The following is a 24,161-nucleotide window of genomic DNA, read 5'->3' on the forward strand; positions in this document are numbered from 1 at the left end:
TGTGTTGAGGTGTTTTTTTCTGTTCTCAAACTCTTGCATTAGGAGCTCAGTTTGTGTCTAATATTCAGCTGAGAGAGAGTGTCCATTTATCCAGTTAAGCGAAAGTCAACAGTGCTCCAGCCAACTTGAAGGATGTGGGCAGAGAGTCAAAACACAGTCCTCTTATCAGGGACAATTTTGTTGCTTCAGCCAGCCTCGGCCCTGGGCCTTCCAGCTGGTGACAGAGGTAGCAGCATGACAGAAATGATGGTTGTTTGGGTCGATGCAAACAAACTTCATCCAATTTCAGAGCAGATCTAATGTCCGTCACACTTCATTGTTCTTCTGATGTATAGACATGATGGAATAATTTTACAAATAAGCTCTACAATAATACATATGTTTGACAGTTGTCTCTACTATAGACTTTAAGGGTTTCAGCCAAACTTACATTAACCCCAGTTTTAATGTCAGACCTTCCTGGATGATGCTAACAAATGCTAACATTAGCTTCTGATTTGGACTGCTAAAGGAAAGGCTAGTAGCTAACTGACCAGCATAGACTAATTTTGTGATTAGCAAACTAGAGCCACATGGTGTGGAGAGAGATAAAACCCAAATGCAGACACTGGTGAGGGATCTCCTGAAAATGAGCCTTTATTACGGCAGAGCAAAATACAAAAGAAGACAATGAATAAACTTGTCATGGTCCTGGGTCAGTGACCCAGTAGTTTGAGTTTCCTCTGTTTTTGTCTTTTTGGTATTATGTTAAGTCTTTTTGGTTATATTTAGGATTATTCTACAACAGACCCAGGAACATGACAGGTGTGGCGTCTAGATCATTCGTGTCAGCTGTGTTCCCCGTGTGTGCTCACTTCCCTCGTTATCCCTTTTGTATTTAGTGTCTGTGTCTTCCTGTGCATCTCTCACGGTGTTTCCTTGTGTGTTTTGTTTTCCCATTATTCCCAGTATAGTTTTGTATGATTTCCCTTGTGCCAGCAATAAAGCTGCTTTTTGAGCTTACATTTTTGTCTGTGTTTGGGTCCTTTTCTGCCTGTACACAGCCACTCTGTGACAAAAATAGCAAAACCTAAAATGGTAAGAACCTAAAAAAGAAGTACAACAAAACTAAAGACCTGAGACGTGGAACGTGGGAAATGCAACAGGTGATACGCAGACAATCCGGCAACAGACAAAGAAAGACAGAGGTATCCCTGACAGAGGAGTTTTTCGAGCCCCCTAGCAGTTTTGTCTACTTAATGGACAAAACAGAGAAACAGAAACAGAAACAGAGAAACATAGTGGAGCTTTCTTCAGTGATGTACCTGAGCACAATCACACACTGGCTTACACATGCCACATCAGTTGTCTCATCAGCTTTATTGGATTTGTCTCAGTCTTAGATTCAGGGACCCTAGACACCTAGTCTCCCAGTACTCCTGTTTGCTTTAATTTTTCTGAGTATCCCACTTTTTTAACTAATCTGTTTCTTTGAATTCTTTCCTGCATTTCTTCATTCCACCATCAGGTCTCCTTGTCTTGTTTTCTCTATCCAGAGGATACACTAAACACCTTCTTGGCTATTTCACTCAGCACCAGAGCTGTACTTTATTAGTTATCTGGAAACTCTTCTCTACCACCCACATCCTGTCTCAACTACGTCCTGCAATGTTTGTGCATGTTTATTTTTTATTGTACGCAGGAAAGAAAGAGAAGCTTTCATCTGAGAAGACAGTCAAATATTAGAACATCTGTGATGCCCACCAATATATAATATATATAATAAAAATGCATTATAAATGCAGTCTATTCCAGGGGGCAAGAAGTGGGGTATACCCTGGACAGATCATCAGTCTGTCACAGGGACAGCCCAAATCCCTTAAAGTAGAATGTATTTACAATGTAAGATACGCAGAAATTATGCTCTGCCTAAATTTACAGTGTAACTTTGTTTCCTTTCTTGTGAAGATACTGCTTACTGACTTAGAGTATAATTCTTTATAGTATAGTTCTTTTCTTTTTTTTTGAATATTTTCATTTAACACATCATTATTCCAGTGTATAATCCACTAAGTATTTTTAGGTAAATATAAAAACATCATCATTTTAATATATTGAGTAAATTTAATATAATATAATATAATATAATATATAAAGTGCTACCTATTCTAATAGCCATCCTTGCAATCCCCTTTCAGTCCTGGAAATTCCTGATTAGTTTTACCCTGATTTAATTTTCTTACAGAAATAAGAAAAAAAAACAACTAATAATAAAACACAAAAGCTTTGTTATTATTTTCCTTTTCACCAATACTGTAGGTCAGATGAAGCTTAGGAACTGTGACAACACTTTGTGTTTTGTTTTTTTCCTTAATCATATGTTAGTGTAAAAAACTGGCGATATCACACCGGAAGTGCAATAATGACTCACTTCTTTGACAGAATAGAAACTGAAAGTGTTTTCGAGTGCGTCAGTGCGCTGAGAGGAGTGGCTCCGAGCTGCATCTGATTCAAGAGAAACTGTAACGTTTGATCCTCAGAGGGTTTCTGCAGACATGGAGCTTCTAGCACTTCTGTTTTTGAGCTTCTGTTTCCTGACTTTGTCCGGACTGACGTTTGGTGCTGAATCCGGTAAGAAACTCATTGATTTAGACTGATCATGTGTGCATGCGCAGTCACGTTTCACAGCAGCGGATGGAGCTTTAACACTGCAGCATCTGCACCTGTGACATCAGCTTTTAACGGAGACCAATTTACTGTAAAATAAGATTAACATTAAGTTGAAAGCATTCCCCTTATTATTTATGATCATTTATCAGAGATCCTCATTATTCCATCCTTACGTGTTTTAACCTCCGGTGTGGCGTCTTTGTCAGCGGTTTGTGCTTCCTGCAAATCAGATTTCTTTCCTGTTGAGACAGCTGTCTCTGGTTCAATGTGACATTATGTGAGCTTGTTTTTAAAGCATGGTGTTATGTTATAGTTGCCGACCACAATGAAAAATTAAAATTGAGGATTCTCATTCAAACTTAAAGAGCTGAGATTCATATAAAAGAATAATAAATTAACTTAACCTTCATTGATTAAAAATTATATAATTCATGTTTTCATGCCGCCTTGCGGTAAATGCAGTAGTTTAGATATTTGTCTTTTTTAACCACATTTGAATTAGAAAGTCAAATTTCTTCTTGTTCAGGAAAAGTGCGCTGTGTGGTGTAAATGTATAACTGCTTCTAAGAATCTTTTTTATTCACTTTCCTGTTTTCCTTCTGTCACCGCTGCACTTTTTTTTTTTTTTTAAGTCTAGCAATAATGCCTGTTTGTGCGGTTATACTTGTCTGGGTATGAGGAAGATTGGATGAGAAATATTAAGAGGTAACATGCAGCTGCCTAACAGAGGCTATCTTTACTGCTGGTTTCTGGTTGTAGGGTCTTAAACCTGTAAGACCCAACCCATCAAAAAATAGCCAGAAAATTCAGATTTTTGGGAACTGAGATGTTTATTAGCCCTTATAACAAAATGTACAAATGTTGGTTTTTTGCTATATCATGTTGTGTATCATATATTTTATTGTAGATTTTTTCTATTGTATTTGATACATTGTTGTTAACAAGAAGTTGCCCAAAATGCCCAATGTTCATTTTTGACAAAAAAAAAAAAAAAAAAAAGAAGTTTTGTCCATAACATTTTCAAATTATGGCAAGTACTGATCATGTTGATGAGACAGAGGTCTCAGAAACTCATGTGTCAAATATGATACAAAGGGCATTATAGGGTTAGACCCATATGAAATTCTTTTTTCTGCCAATAGGGGCAGATCAGGAAGCTCTAAACAAGACAAATCCTGCACAGTCACATGCTAAGAGCTTCCAACATGATCAGAGTAAACACCAGCAAGTCAGATGGAATGTTTCTTCATGAATCCTGATATCAAAAACAGGTGCTTGGATTCAAGGCCAAACTAGGAAGATGGAGAGATCACACCTGCACTGAACTTTGATCATGGCCAAAACAGTAGTCTTAAATAAATGGGGAGTCTAAATGTTTTGACTCAACAGGGAATGTTGAAAAAGCAGCAGCTCACAGATTGACACTACCAGTGAAGAGTTTAGACACATCTTCTTTAATGGATTTTGTTTATTTTCATGACTGTTTACACTGTAGATTCTCACTGAAGGCATCAAAATTATGAATGAACACATGAAATTAGGTATTAAACAAAAAAGGTGTGAAGTAACTCAAAATGTGTTTTATATTGTCAATTCTTCAGAATATCCCCCTTTGCTTTGATTACTGCTTTGCGCACTCTTGGCATTCTCTCCATGAGCTTCATGAGGTCGTTACCTAAAATGGTTTTCCAACAGTCTTGAAGGAATTCCCAGAGATGCTGAGCACTTGTTGGCTCTTTTGCCTTCACTCTGTGCTCCATCTCATCCCAAACCATCTCCATTGGATTTAGGTCAGGTGACTGGAGGCCAGGCCATATGGTGCAGCACTTGATCACTGCCCTTCTTGGTCAAATAGCCCTTACACAGCCTGGAGGTGTGTTTGGGGTCATTGTCCTGTTGAAAAATAAATGATGGTCCAACTTGACACAAACCGGATGGGACGACATCTTGTTGCAGCATGCTGTGGTAGCAATGCTGGTTCAGTGTGCCTTCAATTTTGGATGAATCCCCAACAATGGCTGTGTCCCAATTCAGGGTCTGCACGCTTGAAGTACGCATTTTAAGTGCGAATACGTCACCGCCACGCGACGACGGCTGTCCCAATTCAAAGTGTACTTCAAATGCATACTCCAAATGCGCCGTCGATTTCCCCAAATATCAAGCGTGGTCCGTGTGCACGCCGTGGTCCCATATATCCCACAATCCATAGCGCAGCGGTGGGTGTGGATAATTTTGCCGCAAAATACGGCAGAAGGGAGCGGCCGAAGAGTGAACTGGCAAAAGTAAGTACTGAATATTATGTCACTTATTTATGTGCGAATGTTTAATAATGAAGAACATTAAAACATTACTGTTGGCCACATGTCGGCAAAGTTATGTGACATTAGTGATGTTTGTACTTTCAGCGGTAACTTGGTTTTAAAGCCTTTAAAATATAATACATTAGCTGACCTTAATCCTACAGAGAATGTGATGATTTTATGGATAATTAAAGTCAGTCATATATCCACAAACACAACAAGCTGGAAGTCAGTGATGCTGCTCGGTTTGCAGTCCTGAATATGACGGCACAAGCAGGATTCACTGCACTGTTAATGTTAGCTATGTTATATTGCTGCCTCTGTTCGGTGGTGTCGAGCCAAACGGACTTTAACGTGTGTTTGAACAAGCTGACGGTTCACTCGTTAAGCTGAAAGAAAGATGCTTTAATCACAGGAGTCACACATGTGTCCACTGGACCATCTGGGAACTCTTCTTGTTTAGCACTCGTAATAACACAAACACTAAATCCTCCTTCTCTTGTGCTGTTTTGTAGCAGTGTGTACACCTGAGACTGTCACCTGTCTGTCTGTCCTGCACTCTCTCTCTTTTCTTTCTCTCTGATTGTGTAATAAAAGTATGAACATGTATTTATAAGTTACACTTGTGTTTGAATCCTGCAGCTTATCACACATTTGATTTCCATGTGTGACGACTGCAAGTGTCCAGAGTGAGGACAGACTGAGGGACCCACTGCTGCACATCATCTGTGAGGCTTTGCACCCTGATGATCCACCAGGACAAACTCAGCAGTGTGTGAGGAAGAGGAGGAGGAAGAGCCAGCAGCAGCTGACAGATGGAGAGAATAGACAGACTGTTCCCTGTTTGTGAAGGACTGCTAGAAAAGTTTAACATAACTAATTGTCTGTCCTGAATCAGTCTTATTAGGTAATGTTCAAATAATGTTATCATCCCAGTGTTTTCAGTGTGGGAGAAAGTACTCAGGGCCTTCAAGTTAAACACTATGAAAGGCAGCAACAAGTTTAATATTCACAAACCTAAAGTATGTATCAGCAGCAGAATGGAGCTAAAAATAAATGTTTGTTTCAGTTCTATGAAGCTTTGAGTATTTAGCATTAGTAGCACTGCTGTGTTTGTTGCATCATATTGTTGTAATTGTTTATATGCTTTATATATTCTGAGGTAAGTTGATCTATAGTGTTACATCATATTCTATAAGGATGTTATGTTTGTGTTTACTTTCTGCCCAGTTTGACCCATTTAGCAGAAGTCGGCCTGTTTAAGCTCTGATATCTATTCTATATGACTTAAAGCAGTTATGACATGGTCTGATTTTCTCACCCAATAAAGGAATATTTAATATATCAGTCTACTCTTCATTCTATCAGAAACAGTTTTCACAGCTCGTACATTTTCCTTTTTACACATATATGTAAGCATTGAGCCAAATGTAATAATGCCAACATATTAGACGAACAATATTTGTCTCTTATGTATAATACATCTGGTCAGAGATACTTGTCTTTGAGTGAAGATTTAAGGTGATAGGAAATATAAATAACTGCAACTTTAATCTTTGACCCAGAGTTTAGCATCACTGCTGTAATATAGCCTGTAACGTATCTAATAATCTGACAATACATATAATATTGGCCATATTATATTTACATTACCACAGTGAGATGATTTTAGTCTCATGAACAACATTAGCTGATTATTATTTACTAACTAATCTTAAAATGACTGTTCAGTACAGAAATGAAGCCCAACAATCATGTTTTACAGTCCCGTGGTCTCAGCCTCAGATACTCAACTAATCAAAGTGATGTCATGACAAAAATGAAGGACCAACAAAACATTTCTCCTTCATTTCTGTCACACAAAGCTGTATGAAACGTTTCTCGCGGTTAGTATAATGGTTGCTAGGCAACCTGAACAGCGCGACGAAGGCTAGACCGTCCCATTTCACAAGCCTCTCACTTCCGCACTTCCCGTACTTATAGTACGCACCGTCCGTAGTACGCGTAGTGTGCGTACTTCAAGCGTGCATACCCTGAATTGGGACACAGCCAATGTCACCAGCAAAGCACCGCCACACTGTCACACCTCCTTCGTGGGTCATGGTGGGAACCATGCATGTAGAGACCATCCAGTTATGTTTTCTGCATCGCACAAAGACACGGCAGGTGGAACCAAAGATCTCAAATTTAGACTCCTCAGATCAAAGCTCAGATTTCCACTGGTCTATGTAAGTTTCTTCTTCTGCTTGTTGCTTTTCCTTAGTCGTGGTTTCTTAGCAGCTGTTTGACCACAAAGGCCTGATTCACACAGTCTCCTCTGAACAGTTGATGTAGCAATGTGTCTGCCACTGGAACTCTGTGTGGCATTTATCTAGGCTGTAATCTGAGGTGCTGTTAACTTGTGATTTCTGTGGCTGGTGACTCAGATGAATTTATCCTCAGCAGCAAGGGGACTCTTGGTCTTCCTTTCCTGGGGCGGTCCTTATGTGAGCCAGTTCCATTGTAGTCTTGATGGTTTTTGCGACTGCACTTGGGGACACAAAGTTTCAGCAATGATCCGGACTGACTGATCTTCAGTTCTTAAAGTAATGATGGACGGTTGTTTCTCTTTACTTATGTGACCAAGTGGTCGGCGGGGTTATAAAAGAAATAAAATGACAACGCCACTTAGGGGAATTTCACCCCCAGGAAATATATGTTTAAGAAAGAGATAAAAGGAATAAAAAGAGGCCGCACAGATTCAAGGATGCACATAGAGGCAGGTTGGCTCCAATATTAAAACAGTTTTATTTATGTTAAAAGAAATAAAGAATAAAATATTAAGAAAACAAAACAGTGTCTTTGTTGACAGTATCCTAAAAGTACAATAAAACAATGATGGAACTTGGACTTACCAGCAGCCATGGACCCAAAAGAAAAAGAAAAAAAAAAAAAAAAATCACAAAAAGAGAATCACTGCAGCCCACCCGGTGCTGTACAAAAGAAAGTGTGAAAACGACCCACCACCTGAGGTCCCAGGGCCTCTGGCACGTCCTCCGTTCACTGAAATAATACAGAAAAATACGTTAAAAGAATAAAAGGACACTGAGCGTCAGGCTGGCTACAGATCATAAGAAACTAAACCACACTTTAATTAAAAAAAAAAAAAAAAAATCACACACACACACACACACACACACACACACACACACACACACACGGGAAGGCTTATGCCCCACGGATCAAACTACCACTTGTGCTGGTAGTAATTATCCAAGCCTCAATCGCAAGCTGGTCTGGCCTCCCGCAGGCTGAGACCGGCAACTGGGGCGATTTAAAGTTGCCGGCACGACACTCGGGCAGAGGATCGCTTCAGCCCGATCACAGAAGCGTGGGTACAAGCAACAGTCCAGAATAAAATAGAATAAAACCAGGCGAACCAGGAAAAGGTAGGCCTACTTAATAAAAACAGTCTCACGACAAGATAAAACAGGATAAGACAAGACAAGACAGCAGGCTCCACCGAGGAGGAGTCCTCACAACAGCGGCTGGGAAGGCGTTTCACTCTTCTGATTAAGGTTAGGCGATTTGCCACGGAGAGATGAATGCAGCAATCAAACCCTAAAAACAGATAAATGTAACCTTAGCCTCTTATAGCTGTGAATGCTAATAATAGTAGTTTTAACGTCTTACCCCAGGACCGGAGGAGCACTCTCACTGGTGGGGATAACACGAGCACCTCTCCGCAACGCCGAAATAAAACAGAAACTGCCGCGCTACAACAGGCCACAAAAACTATTAATACAAATTCCGGTACTTGGAGGGAATCTGAGGTTAAGCAAGAGCATACCTGTAGCTGTCATATGATCTACTCTTGCTGATCAGTCCGTCGCAGTGTGCCAGCATTTACTGCTGCTTTACGCCAAATGCACGGGAGGAATGATCCAGACAAACACCGGCTTAGCTTTATACGGGCTGACGCCACCCTGCAATCAATATGCAGGTGCGTTCCCAATTAACCTAGTTGCGCAGCCGAGAGCGAGCGCAGGAGAGAGCGAGAGCAGTAGAGCGAGCGAGAGAGAAAAGAAAGGCGAATAGCCCATCCGGCTACACTTAGCTGATTGGTTGTTGCCATAATATGAATTTTAAGAGTTGTCAAATAGGGCTGTGAGCTATGTACCAACCTGACTTCTGCACAACATAACTGATTGTCCCAAGTCCATTACCAAGGCAAGAAATTCCACCAATGAACCCTGACAGGCACACTTGTGAAATGAAACCATTTCAGGTGGCTACATCATGAAGCTCACTGAGAGAAGGCCGAGGGTTTGCAGCATTGTCAATAAAGCAAAGGGTTTGAAGAATCAAAAATATGAAGATATTTAGAGTTATTTAGCAATTTTTTTCTTTACTACATAATTCCATATATTTTGCTTCATATATATGATGCCTTCAGTTTGTATCTATAATGTAGTAAAAATAAATGAAAAAAAACATGGTTGCGGTGTCAGCTGTGTAGATTATTGTTACAGGAATGGTTGAAAATTTAAGGCATCTTTTTCTTTAGGATAAGAAATTCATAATGAAGAATCATGATAATGGAGAATGTAAATAATAATAATAATAATAATAATAATAATAATAATAATATGTATGATACACATATGCATTTCTATTCCAAATTAGAGTTGTGTGTTGGTAAGATGGAGGAGCATTTCTGTAAAAGCTTCAACAAACTAGTGCCTAGGGCATCAATGGCCAGAGGAAAGCTATGAAAAGTTTCATAAAAGTTTCCAGACTTCATTAAGCTGACAGTTTTTGTCTTAAAATTACTGTTTTTAAACTTCATGATTCATTTTTTTTAAATTGTGGATTGAGCAAAATACTCACTGAAATACTGTAAGAAATACTTTTTAGCTTTGTTGGAAAAAAGTTTGAAAACCACTACCTTATCTAACTTTCTTCTGATTTACTGGCTCCTCACAAACAAAACATCTGAATAAGTGATGACTGAGCATCTATTCACAGCCTTTGATGATCATGTAGACACATCCTCTCTCGTTTGCTTTACATATTCTCTACATAATCTGGCCTCATTATTTAAAAAATTTGGACATCATAATATGATGTATGAATATCCACATAATTTATGATAACAATCATTATAATTCAGCAATATCAATAAGGTGATTCTGAATAATGAGTACTTCTACTTTAGGCACAAAACGTTTTAACTAAGAAAAATTATGACTTTTTACGTAATGAACTTGTTTCATCACTTTGTAAAAGAATTATTCAGCACAGAACTATGCAGCTGCTTTTTATGTAATACCATACAGGAATTATTTATTTTCCACAGCGTTTTGATTTCGAATCACAATTTTGGATTTACATGTTTTGTTTCATGTTTCTGTATTTCAGGCTCACATGTGATTGTGAAAGAAGATGATGATGCAATTTTAAGCTGCTCCCTCAACAACATGAACATCAAACCAATGCTCTTTGACTGGAGAAAAGACACAGAAAGGTTGCAGGTGTTTATGTATAATAATGGTATTCTTCACAATAAAGGTCCTCCAAATCAAGACAAGCAGTTCAGCGGTCGAGTCTCACATTTTCCAGAAGAACTGGAGCATGGCAACGCCTCCATAATCATCAGAAAGACTAAGGTGATCGACAGTGGAAGCTACACCTGTGAATTTCCACATCTGCAGCCAGAAAGAATATTCCACATTGAACTTATTGTTGGTGAGTGCTGCCATGAAACATCTGATTATTTACCAATGGAAAAGTCAGGACTGCAGCCACATCTGTGAACAAAACAGAAGTCCTTTGGGCATGCTGGTTTTATGACTGTCTGCCTATGCTTTTTTCACAAAACAACAATAAAATTATTATTAATGAATATAATTTTATATACTAAATGCATTTTTACTTCTTATGTCAGACATATATCTCATCTAGCTCCACAAACAGGATTCTTCCATAAATGTACAAGATTTGTAAAACTGTAAATGTGGCTCAAGTTTTGGTTTTAGAATATAGAAATATAACAAGGTACCAGTTCTGATTTTAATTTCTCCAGTTTAAACTGATTACAGAGTTCATTATTACACAGTCACCTCTAACATATGTGTGTGTGTTTTTCCAATTGTAGCCTCCATATTAACCAGTTAGAGCCTCTCACACTAATGTGGATCTCTACTGTTAGTGGCCTTGATAATAATTTCTGGTTCATGAATAGCTGATATCTACGCACTGGATTATTTTTAAGTATAAACTATGCTTATTATAGTTTATTAGTTTTGCTCATATTTCAAACACAGATAATTTGGTTCATGATTACACACTAAATTAGTGACACTTTGTTGCTTTAAACCTTGTATTTTATATGTTAAATATAGTTAATTGATTATTATGACAGCTAGGAGGCTGAAACTCACTGGAGTTTTCCTTCATTTTGTTCACAATAATTGTGCCAGGTTTCATGTTGATAAGTAAAAGTGACTCTGTGATTTTCTGAGTGCATTCAAAAAGCAAGTGAGAAAATCTCTGCCAAACTGCTACCAAACTCAGCAAAAAAATATCCCCAAAATTAACAAATAATAACAATTAATTCCTTTTTTTGTTTTTTGTTTTTTACATTTCAGATATTCCTAAAATCTAAACTACAAAACAATGTCCTAAATAATTAAAATAAGGATTTATACATTTATTATTGTTTAATAGTTTGTTTGTTTTTTTCAGGAGATGAAATTGTTTTCTGTTAATTGTTTCCTCTCTATTCTAACACCGACGATAATTTTATTAATTCAGACAGGTATTCAAACAGCTGTTTTTCCCGGCTTCAAACAGAGAGTGGTTTCACTGCGGTTACTTTCTACTGGATGACAGTAGCTGTCCATCTAACTCGTGTTTAGCTATCATAAAAATGCTCATCGCTTATTAGCAGATTACGATAAAAGTCTCGTGAATGCGTCACTTTACACTGTACGACGATTGTTTTGTTCGAGGGCGTTCACTGATTTCAGAGACACCGAACACTGTTGGTCAGGTTATTTGAATGTACTTAAACTTAAACTTAATGTCGCTCTCTTATAAGTTTGTATATCTTTGGTGAAACTCAGCAAGGAAATTCGTTAACTTTTTTCGGGTTATTTTTACTGCTGGTTGAACTTAAATGAGATAAACTTAATGCGAGAAGGGGTTTTATTTCTTTAAAATTAGTTTCTGTTTGTTTTAATTCGCTTTTCTGGACAATTAAACCGTTTTAACGCTGGTGGGACAGACTAGCAGTAAGGCAGCTAACTATTTACTGCCGTAAATTAACAGGTCACAGTTTGTTTGTCGTAAATCCTTCACTAAGATTCACAAATCTGTTGGAAAACCAACGTCTGACCTTTCAAATGACGTATAAAATGTCTGTATTGGTGTTTCCGGTTAACTTGAAAATATTCAGTACGTGTATATATTAAGTTTTACATGTAAAATTGGGTCGCATAAAACCTCTGCGTTTAAAATGGTTAAAGGACAGAACAGAAGAAAAAATCCCAGGTAAGTCCTCTATTTTTGGCGACATCGTTTTAGAAATTTGAATGGGTAGTCAGTAAATGTAAAACACGAACGCACGCCTTTTGGTAAAACAAGATTTAATTGTATATTTCATTTCTTGCAAGCATACAGGAATATTTTTCAGGCTGCATTGCCTGTGTCCTAAGCAATACGATACCCGTATCTGTTATTGTATCTGTAGTTCGTTGATAAAGACAGTCCCCATTTTCGCACTTCTGTTCAGTCCAATTGATAACTATATTACAAAATAACCTGCATGGGCTTGAACATTACTACAGTCTAATTCTATGCTCCAGTAACCGCTACTTAAATGGTTTTGTTCAAGAGAGATGGAATCGCTCTTTCACCTACTTCTCTGACAAAAAAAAGTTATATATATTTGTTTGCTTGTTTTTGTTTTTAACTTATTTGATCTAACAGCTTTATCAGCAGTTTCTCTTTCTCAGTCCTTTCAACACATCATTTCTGATAAATGAGGACATTGCTACTAAATAACAGCTGTTTCACATCAAATATTTAAATTTTTCTTGTATAAACTGCTGTCTGTGTTTGTTCACAGGTGCATCTCCACTGCCCGTAGTCAGAATATTTCATAATGGCCGGTTGCAGTGTGAGGTCAGGAGTGCATCTCCTGAACCTACAGTAGAGTGGTGGGACAGTGATAACCAAAGACTTCCCTCTGAGGACCCAGTTGTTACAGAAGAAGGAGACATCATCCTCAAAACTACTGTGACCCGGACTGGCCTCTATCGCTGTGTGGCTACACAGGATAGCATCAAACATCAGATTTATACTGAGACCTTTGTGCAACTTGAAGGTGAGTGAGATTTCAATAATTAAATGTTGTTCTCATGTATATATTAAATATTTTTTTTTTACAAATGTGAACATGACATCTGTATTACAGCAAAGAATGTGTTTTGGATGGAAATATGTAAATAATGATATTGTAAATGCACAGTCTAATATCAGGAAAATGGAGTCACCTGAGCAGGGGAATATGTTTGAAACCTGATAATACAATCCAGAAGTCAGTCATTGGAGCTGGGGTAGAAAATAACTGTCTTTAGTCGTAATTCCTCTCATAAAAATTATAAAAAATAAAAAAAAATGTTTGTGATAGGTGTACAAGGATTGACGAAGTATGATTAAATACAGCTACTATGTGAATATTATAATTTAATTTTTTATTTAATTTTTTTCAACAGAGGTAACTATGTAAATATGCCAGATTTTAGCAGAACTGCACATTCATACAGAATAGCGTTTGATTTAAAAAAAAAAAAATAAATAGATTAGGCTGATCAAAGTAATGAAACCAAAACTGAAAACTTAACTTTGAGCCCTATTCCAGGAAACAGGTTTACCGAACAACTGAGTATTTTAATCTGGTGATGTGGGAAACTAGTGGTTTTGAGTTTCAGAGGGAGAGTTAATTTTAATATCTGCGTTAGTTACCATGGTAACAGACTCAACCATTTAATGCCAGGTTTGCTTTAGCACACTCTGATTCCTCCCCTCCTGTGGCACCTGAACCAGCTGATTGGCACTGTTGTGTTTTTAACATGATTTAATGATTTGTATCTTGTTCTATTTAATCTCAACAAGCCCCTAAAAACAGTCAGTGATCACTGTCGGCCTCTTGAGGTTTTTATCGTCACTAATCATTTTAAAGCTCAGTTTTTAAACCCTTACAGTGTAACTATAGCCCAGCCCATGCAGCAGTATATTAATGACTAACCTCGTATTGTGGATGGATTATCTCAGTTGTTCTCCTGACTGAAGTTTGGTCCGTTTATAGCATCCTGCCATGCGATTGCATTTGTCCCTAACCTTCGGGAACCCTCACGTTTTAAAAAAAAGAAGTTAGTGTTCATCCTCCAGCTTCACTGTTTATGTTATGCTAACATAGCTGTGTTGCTAGTGATCACGTAGCACATCATTATATACCAGCTAGCCAAACTTCAGTAACCCTACAAACATGTGCAGATCAACAATGGATGATATGGAGTAGGGATGAGAAGGGCAAAACAGGTCGTTGAATGAAACAGATGAACCAGAATTGGTTTGTAAAAATGGTGCAACTTCAGTGATGTGAAACTGGTTTGGTTTTGTCCATCAGATAGCCACCAAAGCACATTTATTTGTGTAACATGCAAGCGGGCCATCGTTATTACTGTATTTTTTGCACTATAAGGGACTGTTAAAACCCTTTTAATTTTATTAAAAATCGACAGTGCACATTATTATCCGGTGCACCTAATTTATGAATTCTGGTTGCGCTTACTGACCTCGAACCAATTTTATGTGGTACACAGGGCTCAAAAATCTGTCAAAAAATGTTTTAGTACAACTTTCTCTGCTGTTGGTGCTAGAGTTGGATGTCTCGAGACCGGTCTTGGTCTCGAGACCGGTCTCGAGACCACTTTTACGTGGTCTTGGTCTCGTCTTGGTCTCGATGGACTTTTGTCTTGGTCTTGTCTTGGTCTCGACGGACTTTTGTCTTGGTCTCGGTCTTGGTCTCGCTGTTTCGGTCTTCCGTTCTCAAATCGACATAGTGTTCGGGAGATTTGGAGTCAACCATCAGCGGAGCGGGGGTGGCTTACTGGGCTTAAGCCCGGTCATTTTTTCAGAAGCATGGGGCACTGTCGTAAATTCCCCTAATTTTGGTATGATCCGAGCTCAGGCACTAGGCGAATGAGCACAGCACGCATGTGAGCGAGGGGGTAGAAGTTGCTGCCTGCGAGTTTGCTGCAGACAGAGGACAGCTTAAGTTTGACCAGGTACCAAAGCAAATCATTCGTACTGAACTAATAATGTAAATATGACAGTGTATCACAAAAGATTGATATCAAACTGATCAGTTGGTTGCGTTACTTGCTCTTCGAGTGAATCAACAAATGGATCAATAAAAAGCCGAACAACAACAATGCTGATTTTTTTAGAGAGTCTTAGCTTACATTTCATGTTTTCAGTTGTTACCCTCCACGGCTAAACAAACTCTCTAAATCGGTTTCAATTGTGTACTGATGAACACAACAATGGACATAAGAAGCTTCTTTCAAAGAAAAAACTCAGGTAGATGTTATTTTATATATTATGCTTTGTATGTTGTTCAGTATATCTATGCAAAACAAGAGGAATTTCAATACACAGCAGTATATTCACAGATGAAGCCAGATATTTACATACACTTTAGGTAGAAAACATAAAAACTATTTTTTACTGTTAAACATTAATTTAGAGTAAACTTTTGTTTTAGATAAATAAATGTTGAAATATCTTTTGAATTAGTTAAATGTCAGAATAAAAAGAGGGAGCTGTCTATTTTAATCACTTTCATCAAATTTAGGAGTACATATACACTAAGTTTATTGTTAATTAATAAGAAAACTCTAGACAATTCCATTCTGAGCTGAAGAAGCTTCTGATAGGTTAGTAGAGTCCATGTGAGTAAATTGGTGGCACAGCTGTGGATGCATACAAGGCAAAACACAGAGCCTGTTTCTGTGACATGGGAAAATCAAGAGACGTCAACCAAAACACCAGGAAAAGAATTGTGGAGCTCCTTAAGTGTGGCTCGATTTTGAATACAATTTGGTGCCATTTGCAATTAAGAAATACAGATAGTTTCTCTCTTTACTCTTAAAGTTAACAAATATGTTTTTTATATTTATCAATCAAAAAAAATAAACATTTAGTCTGATTTGATGTTACAATTAAAAAAGTGTTTGTGTTTTTATCTGATGAGTATGTAAATATCTGGTTTCAACTGTATATTTGATGATGTTGGTGTTTGTCTTGATTGTCAGCACAAAGAGGGAGAGAGAGGAGCAGAGAGGGAGAGAGGGGGAGAGAGGAACAGAGAGGGAGATGGAGAATGAGGACAGAACAGAGATGGAACAAGGGCAGGTGAGACACACATGTTAGTCAAATGGTTGTTTGCCAAAACTCATCAGAACATGTATCTAGTACCTGTTTCTTTTTAGATACCATTTGTTACTTTTCAAATTCTATATTTATTAAGTTATGCAGGCTTGTTTGCACAACAAGGCTAAATAATTATATAAACTTTTCAGAATCTAAATAGTGTACTTTGGTAGAATTAAAAAATAAGTGTAGTGCAGGTCTATGATGATTTTCATTGCTACTATCATCTAGTTCTGATTCTGGTTCCGTCTTGGTTAAGTCCTAAGTAGTCCTGATTTTGAACTGTTGTAGTCCTGTTTTAATTCCAGATCAGTTCTGGGTCTGGTTGAATTTGGGTTTAGTCCCTGTGTCTTGATACAGCCCCGACTTTGTTCTGCCTTGCTGCTTAATTAAAAAACTAGTTTAAGGTGTCCTGCATATGTATATAGAAGTGTATATATATATATGAAGTCATTCTTTTTTGAACAAAACTCAAAACAGAGCCTAATAATCTTTCAGTCATTTCTACCCTCACTTAATTTTCCTGCTCGCTGCTCAGCTCACACAGTGGCTCAGTTATGCTCCAATCCTCCATATTGTTGCCAATCACATGCGAGGATATAGGATAATATCATGTGAAAAACAGAGAGGGTGAGAGACGCGACAGTCAAGAGGAGCATCCGTCTGTCCTCTCAGTAAGTGAGTGAGACAGTAGACAGCGGCGAGGAGGGCGTGCGAAAGCAAAAACACATAAATATGCCTGACACCCGTAAACGAAGCAGCATCTGGCTGCAGTTTAAAGACTTTTTTTGTCTCGGTCTCGGTCTTGGTCTCGTCTCAACTTGGTCTTGGTCTTGGTCTTGTCTTGGTCTCGATACCCTCTGGTCTTGGTCTTGTCTTGGTCTCGGATTAGGCGGTCTTGACTACAAGTCTAGTTGGTGCATGCTGTACAGTGCAGCGAGGAATGCCCAGACCTCTACATCGGAGAGACCAAACAGCCACTTCACAAGCGCATGGCACAACATAGAAGAGCCACCTCCACGGGACAAGACTCAGCAGTCCATCTGCATCTAAAGGACAAAGGTCACTCTTTCGAGGATGCCAACGTTCACATTTTGGACAGAGAGGACAGATGGTTTGAAAGAGGAGTGAAAGAAGCCATTTACGTCCACTGTGAGCGACCATCTTTGAACAGAGGCGGTGGTTTACGACACCAACTGTCTGCCATCTATAATCCAGTTTTGAGATCCCTTCCCAGATGCTTTAACGCCCACTCACATCCTGGGCCATCTGACCTCAGGAAATCACATGATAGGGTGGGGCCAGGTTTCACAATGAGCTCACCCGAAACCCTGGCTGATTGGGACCCACACCCGCTTTCACACCTTGGCTCGTGATTAGGTAGAGGATCATCAGGGGGTCCTTTGTCCCTCTTTGGGGGGAAACTCCCACTGGGTTTAAATCTGGGACTCTCCACCATTTGACCCTAGAACTGAAGAAGCTTCTCGGATGAGAGGTGAAACGTCTTCAAGCAACTCAAAGAAGTCCAGACGCTTTTCTTTCCAAGCTCCTTAGACTACGATGACCTGGATGACTGAGAACCTTCACAGACATAAGAGTGTCTGAACAGCAGCCCAGATTAAAACATCCTTCATAGAGGAGAAAAACTGGTATGAGGTAGAACTGGTAGCCACCAGTATTTCTGTTCATGATATGCAGTCACAATCTGAGTGTTATAATAACTTTTTGTCTTCAGTTTCAGATTCCACTGGATGGGTGGTTGCTGGTGTTGTCAGTGTTGTTTTGGTCGGTGTTTTGGTCTGTGTTGCTGTTCTTAAAGCCAGAGGATATAATTGTAAGAAAGGTAAGTTTTATTAGTGTATTATATTACCATTTCTGATCAAACTCAGGAGCATTTTAAATTCTTTATATCTGTTTGATCTTTATAACAAAACCATTGATCTTTTCAAGTATAAATCATTTGGTGTCTTTCAAACTAATTTTGTTTTCCTTCCTGTAGATTCACCAAGAGAAACAAGTCTCTTCTAATTCAAGGCAGCAGCATGATGATGACTCTAAACAACCTTTGGATGAGTAAAGTGTGTGTATGCATGTATGTTTGTTTGTTTGTTTTATATCTATTTGTAAATAAATTTCACTTTAGGAGTTAGACAGTGAAGCATGCTGATTGCTGTTTTCTGATTTCATGCATTTTGAGAGCTCAGACTTTTCTTTTACAATTAAGTTATAAAAGAAAGCGCTTTGTGGATGAGTGGGGTTTGATGTTGATGATGGCAGAAATATTTAAATTCAGGTTGTTGAGACATAGCATGTTTACCTGCATATTGAAGTTCATGCTGATCCAACGCAACCATGTCCTTCCCCTGACCTTAACCAACCATCATAATCTGTATAAAAGTACATATAATCATTACATTTACCTCACAGATCTTAATATTAGGTTTTAAAAATTGTAAACTCAGGAGGTCATCTCTGGATTTAAAGCTTCTGTATGGAGTTTGTGTGTTCGCCTCATGCCTAGTTTGGTTAATTTTGGTCCATGACACTCAGACATTTTCCTGGTTAATTAAAGGGTTTAAAAATTCAATTCAATTTTATTTATATAGAGCCACATCACAACAAAAGTCACCTCAAGGCGCTTCATAGATGCAGAGAAAAACCCAACAATCATATGACCCCCTATGAGCAAGCACTTTGGCGACAGTGGGAAGGACAAACTCCCTTTTAACAGGAAGAAACCTCCGACAGAATCAGGCTCAGGGAGGGGCGGGGCCATCTGCTGTGATTGGTTGGGGTGAGAGAAGGAAGACAGGATAAAGACATGCTGTGGAAGAGAGACAGAGATTAATAACAGATATGATTCGATGCAGAGAGGTCTATTAACACATAGTGAGTGAGAAAGGTGACTGGAAAGGAAAAACTCAATGCATCATGGGAATCCCGGCAGCCTCACGTCTATTGTAGCATAACTAAGAGAGGATTCAGAGTCACCTGGTCCAGCCCTAACTATATGCTTTAGCAAAAGGAAAGTTTGAAGCCTAATCTTGAAAGTAGAGATAGTGTCTGTCTCCTGAATCCAAACTGGAAGCTGGTTCCACAGAAGAGGGGCCTGAAAACTGAAGGCTCTGCCTCCCATTCTACTTTTAAATACTCTAGGAACAACAAGTAGGCCTGCAGTGTGAGAGCGAAGTGCTCTAATAGGGTGATATGGTACCACAAGGTCATTAAGATAAGATGGGGCCTGATTATTTAAGACCTTGTATGTGAGGAGCAGGATTTTGAATTCAGTTCTGGATTTAACAGGAAGCCAATGAAGGGAAGCCAAAACAGGAGAAATCTGCTCTCTCTTTCTAGTCCCTGTCAGGACTCTTGCTGCAACATTTTGGATTAACTGAAGACTTTTCAGGGAGTTTTTAGGACATCCTGATAATTAAAGAATTACAGTAGTCCAGCCTGGAAGTGATGAATGCATGAACTAGTTTTTCAGCATCACTCTGAGACAGGATATTTCTAATTTTAGAGATGTTGCGCAAATGGAAGAAAGCAGTCTTACATATTTGTTTAATATGTGCGTTGAAGGACATGTCCTGGTCAAAAATGACTCCAAGGTTCCTCACAGCATTACTGGAGGCCAAGGTAATGCCATCCAGGTCTTTATGTATTTAAGACATTCCTGCAGTTTAACTAATTGGTGTGTGTTACCTGACTTCATAGACAGATAAAACTGGGTGTCATCTGCATAGCAGTGAAAATTTATGCTATGTCTTCTAATGATGCTGCCTAGGGGAAGCATGTATGTATGTGGAACTCCATAATTGACCTCAGTGGGTGAAGAGGACTCTCCATTTACATGTACAAATTGGAGTCTATTAGATAGATATGATACAAACCACTGCAGTGCAGTACCTGTAATACCTACAGCATGCTCTAATCGCTCTAATAGGATATTATGGTCAACAGTATCGAACGCAGCACTGAGGTCTAGCAGGACAAGCACAGAGATGAGTCCACTGTCAGAGGAAGAAGATCATTTGTAACCTTCACTAAAGCTGTTTCTGTGCTGTGATGAGCTCTGAAACCTGACTGAAACTCTTCAAATAAGCCATTCCTCTGCAGATGATCTGTTAGCTGTTTGACAACTACTCTTTCAAGGATTTTTGATATGAAAGGAAGGTTGGAGATTGGCCTATAATTAGCTAAGACAGCTGGGTCTAGAGATGCTTTTTAAGTAAAGGTTTAACTACAGCCAGCTTGAAGGCCTGTGGTACATAGCCGATTATTAGAGATAGGTTGATCATATTTAAGATCGAAGAATTAATTAATGGCAGGACTTCTTTGAGCAGTTTTGTACTTCACACATCAGTGTGAAGTAATGAGAAGGCTGTAACCTTCCTCTTTTAACCTCTTCTGCTGCAGTTTAGTAACACTGAGTAGAGAAATGGCTCCACCTACTGTTGTGATGCTTACAGCTCCTGAATTACATCCAACATTAATGTATGAGAGCAAACTTTTTTTTTTTTTTTAAATTTAATATTTATGTAACAACTGGATGCAAACTCGGTTCATAGCAGTTTTTTCCAGGCTGTTGTATCTAGTAAGCTTACTTTGAAAAATGCACAAAACAAGTTTAAAAGTTTATTGCATCATTATTACAGACCTTGAGTGTATATTAACCCAAAAAATATTTGATCTTTTGTCTGACTGACTAACTAAATAGTAATCATATTTTCTTGCTCATTTGTTGTTGGAATAACAATCATAGAGTAACTGTTTCACAGAATCAATCAGAATAAAAATAAATCTTCTCTCTGCTGATATTTATGGTGATTTATAATACTTACTATGCACTTTAATATAGATATTATTGCTCCCCTAAAATAAAAGCAGAACCACATACCAGGGCAGTGATGGGAATTAGAATTTCATCAGTTACACAGACAGAAAAACAATCAGAGCTCACAGCTGAGAGAGCCAGAGACCTTTGATGGTAACACCTCTGGTAATTAATCAATCATCCTGTCCAAACTTCAGATTATAGTTTGCGTTGAGTCCTGATATGTGGCGTGAATGAATCTTACTCATGTCTTAGTGACCCATATAAGATGTGGTAGTAAAAACGTTGTGAGTAATAAGACAGAAAAGTGTTTTTGTCTTGATGTTCAGACTTTGCAGGGCAGCTTGCTCACGTCCCTCTGAACAGATAAAACTGTATACCGTGCAGTCTACATTTCAGTTAATGCTATTTGTATGTATTGGCATTAATGAAAATTGAAAAGCTGTTCTGCTGTAAATGAATGTGAATCATTTGTAGATGAAGTGAAATATAGTGTGAATTTTGTGATGTTATTTTGAAATGAAATTCATATTTTGGTGGCTGTTATTTTGTGCTTTGCATCAGTTTTATCAGTACACTTACAGACTGAACATGCAGAGTCTGATGTATTTTAAAGCACTGCTTTATCACTTCTAGCCATAGTTTGAATAAAATAATAAAACTAATTTTTTTTTTAAAAAAACTTTCTGGTCATTTTTAAAAGAAAAATGCTTTCTATATTTTCAGTACTTCAAAGTGTTATTATTTACATTGAGTGAATCATGTTCTTGAAGATGGGGACACTTTAAATAATTCCCAATGCTCGTGGTCTTATCACATTTACCAGCTTCTGTAGCAGCAAATACAGCATGGCTACCCTCCATGCAGGATTGCAGGATGCTCTTCCTCTTGTTATATGTGATTTGGATCAACAGAATATCTATAAAAAGCACAGAGTCAGACCAGGTCAGGATTTGTGTCAGTAAAGCTTAACACACTCCCAGGTCCACATTTTAGTGCATTATATTAAGTGTCTTTTGGGCTAGAATGAAGACATTAAATTCTTGTTTTCCAGTGTTGATCTCATTTGTGTCTGTATTGATACTTGCTGCTCACAAGATTTACACCTGAGTATGAGCTTGAGATGAAAAAACTTTTGAAAGCTTGTGAGACATCTCTTTTTTTCTTTGCCATGTTTGTTGCTCACCTAGATCTTCAGGGTACATATCCCTGATGATTTGTATCTTACTTTCCAAAAGGTATGTTTTGTATCTTTTCAAAAAGATCAGAATGATCTTTAAACTGTAATTCAAAGACATATGATCATCAGTTCAGAACTTTTCCATAAGATTAAGATGCAGTCGGTCAACATTTTCATGAATTCTAGTGCACTGCAGTGAGATACACAGACATTTTAATCTAATTTAGTCTAACGGGATTAAATGATTCAGGTTGGTACATTCTAACGCAAACAGACTTCATCATGCACAATCCAGTTAAATTTATTTATGCAGCCCCAAATCAAAGCAACACTTACCTTAAAGTGCACTATGTTGTAAGGTAAAGACCCTACAATAATACAGAGAAAACCGCAACAATCATATGACCCACTATGAGCAGTGGCGTCGTTAGACCTGTTTTAGGGGTTCTGAAGCCTCCCTAAAATATTCTTAAGCCCCCCTAAATAATTTGGTGGGGTTTTTTTTTTTTTTTTTTTAATTTTTTTTTTTTTTTAAGTTATTCGATTTTTTTTTTAACAGAACTTGCAGAAAAATTCAATATAAAGATGCTGGTCCCAAGAAATCCAACAACAACCAACCCAGGGGAATCATCATTCAGTTTACATCCAGGATCCACCGCGATGCTGTCTGGCGCGCTGCTAAGAAGTCCACCTACCTTAAAGGTAACAACCTAAAGCTGGCTGAGGATCTGTCCTCTGACGATCGCGCCCGAAGAAACAGACTCTGGCCGGCTGTGGAAGCTGCGCGCAAAGAAAACAAGCTGGCGTTCTTCGTAGGAGGTAGTGCATTCGTGGAGGGAAAAGAGATTTTTCCACCCCTATAATTTGATCAAAGGTATTTTGAGGTGAAAACTGAAGTATCTTAAGATTAACTTGGTTTCACTGCTGTTCTTTTGTTTGTTTGTTTGTTTGTGTTGTTGGACTCATAAAACGATCAGAGTTAAACTGATACAGTTTATTTGTTATAAGTTTATTGGTCTTGAGTTTGGCTACAATATTTTTGCTGTAAATATTATGAGCAAGCTGAATAAGCTTCTTTTTATTTTTTTTAATTCTTTTTTGAATAATTAGTTATTTAAATGGTGCGAGTAAAATTTTAATAAGCTCCCTTTCAATGCCCATATGTGAAGCGTTTACTTATTTTATTTTATTTTTACCACATTGGTTTTATCGTTTTAGGCTATTGTACTCTTATTATTATTCAAGTTCACAATTTCCATACTCAGGGGTTGCAGTTCTCATCTTATATAGGACTCTCTTAAGTGACCAGGTTCCGAATTCAACTTTTCTTCATTTACTTGGTCTAAGCTTTTTCTTATTTGTCACTTTTAATTTTTGTTACTATCCTTATGTCTTTGTCTGTTATTTCTTTAAATGCGAGAGGTTTAAGAAACAATGTTAAACGTAAGGCTATTTTTTTGTTTTGCAAGCAGTTCAACTCAGATTTCTGTTTTATACAAGAGTCTCATTCAACAGAACAAGAAAAAACATTTTGGAGATCGCAATGGGGAGATGATCTGTGGATGTCCCATGGAGCGTGCTGCTGGTGTTTGCATACTTAAACGAAGATTTAATGGTAAAATCTTGAATTCTGACATAGATAAAGATGGTCATTACATTTTTGTAATAGTTGAGGCTGCTCAGTCTATCTATATTTTAGTCAATGTGTATGGTTTTA

At 38.0% G+C, this 24,161-nt stretch overlaps 1 protein-coding gene and 1 long non-coding RNA gene across 5 annotated transcripts; one reads left to right on the forward strand and one right to left on the reverse strand.

Moving 5' to 3' along the window:
- Positions 1-2,505: 2,505 nt before the first annotated feature.
- On the forward strand, positions 2,506-23,845 carry LOC120440295 (CD276 antigen-like). Of its 4 annotated transcripts, XR_005613142.1 has the most exons (7): positions 2,506-2,610; positions 10,350-10,676; positions 13,060-13,317; positions 16,313-16,412; positions 18,166-18,273; positions 18,430-18,508; positions 23,004-23,845. XR_005613142.1 is itself a non-coding variant. In XM_039612609.1 (6 exons), exons 1-5 carry the CDS (start codon positions 2,535-2,537, stop codon positions 18,245-18,247), a joined length of 843 nt encoding a protein of 280 aa, XP_039468543.1. In that variant the 5' UTR covers positions 2,506-2,534; the 3' UTR covers positions 18,248-18,273; positions 18,430-19,119. The 4 variants fall into 4 exon arrangements, 3 of the variants coding, with proteins under 3 accessions (XP_039468543.1, XP_039468545.1, XP_039468544.1); XM_039612609.1 differs by lacking the exon at positions 23,004-23,845 and having other exon boundaries at positions 18,430-19,119; XM_039612611.1 differs by lacking the exons at positions 16,313-16,412; positions 23,004-23,845 and having other exon boundaries at positions 18,430-19,119.
- Positions 7,420-8,948, reverse strand: LOC120440316. The gene is made up of 3 exons (XR_005613163.1): positions 8,779-8,948; positions 8,622-8,704; positions 7,420-8,549 (listed from the first exon to the last, which is right to left on the reverse strand). It is a non-coding gene; the product is annotated as an uncharacterized LOC120440316 (long non-coding RNA).
- Positions 23,846-24,161: the final 316 nt, after the last annotated feature.

This window comes from Oreochromis aureus, linkage group 5 (genome assembly GCF_013358895.1).
Source record: "Oreochromis aureus strain Israel breed Guangdong linkage group 5, ZZ_aureus, whole genome shotgun sequence".
Taxonomy (NCBI): Eukaryota; Metazoa; Chordata; class Actinopteri; order Cichliformes; family Cichlidae; genus Oreochromis; species Oreochromis aureus.

Excerpts from the sequence above, each read along its gene's own strand:
- LOC120440295 (XM_039612609.1), top strand. The coding sequence starts at position 2,535 with ATGGAGCTTCTAGCACTTCTGTTTTTGAGCTTCTGTTTCCTGACTTTG. Across the intron at positions 2,611-10,349 it reads GACGTTTGGTGCTGAATCCG|GCTCACATGTGATTGTGAAA; the intron begins GTAAGAAACTCA and ends TCTGTATTTCAG. Across the intron at positions 16,413-18,165 it reads CAGAGATGGAACAAGGGCAG|TTTCAGATTCCACTGGATGG; the intron begins GTGAGACACACA and ends TTTTGTCTTCAG.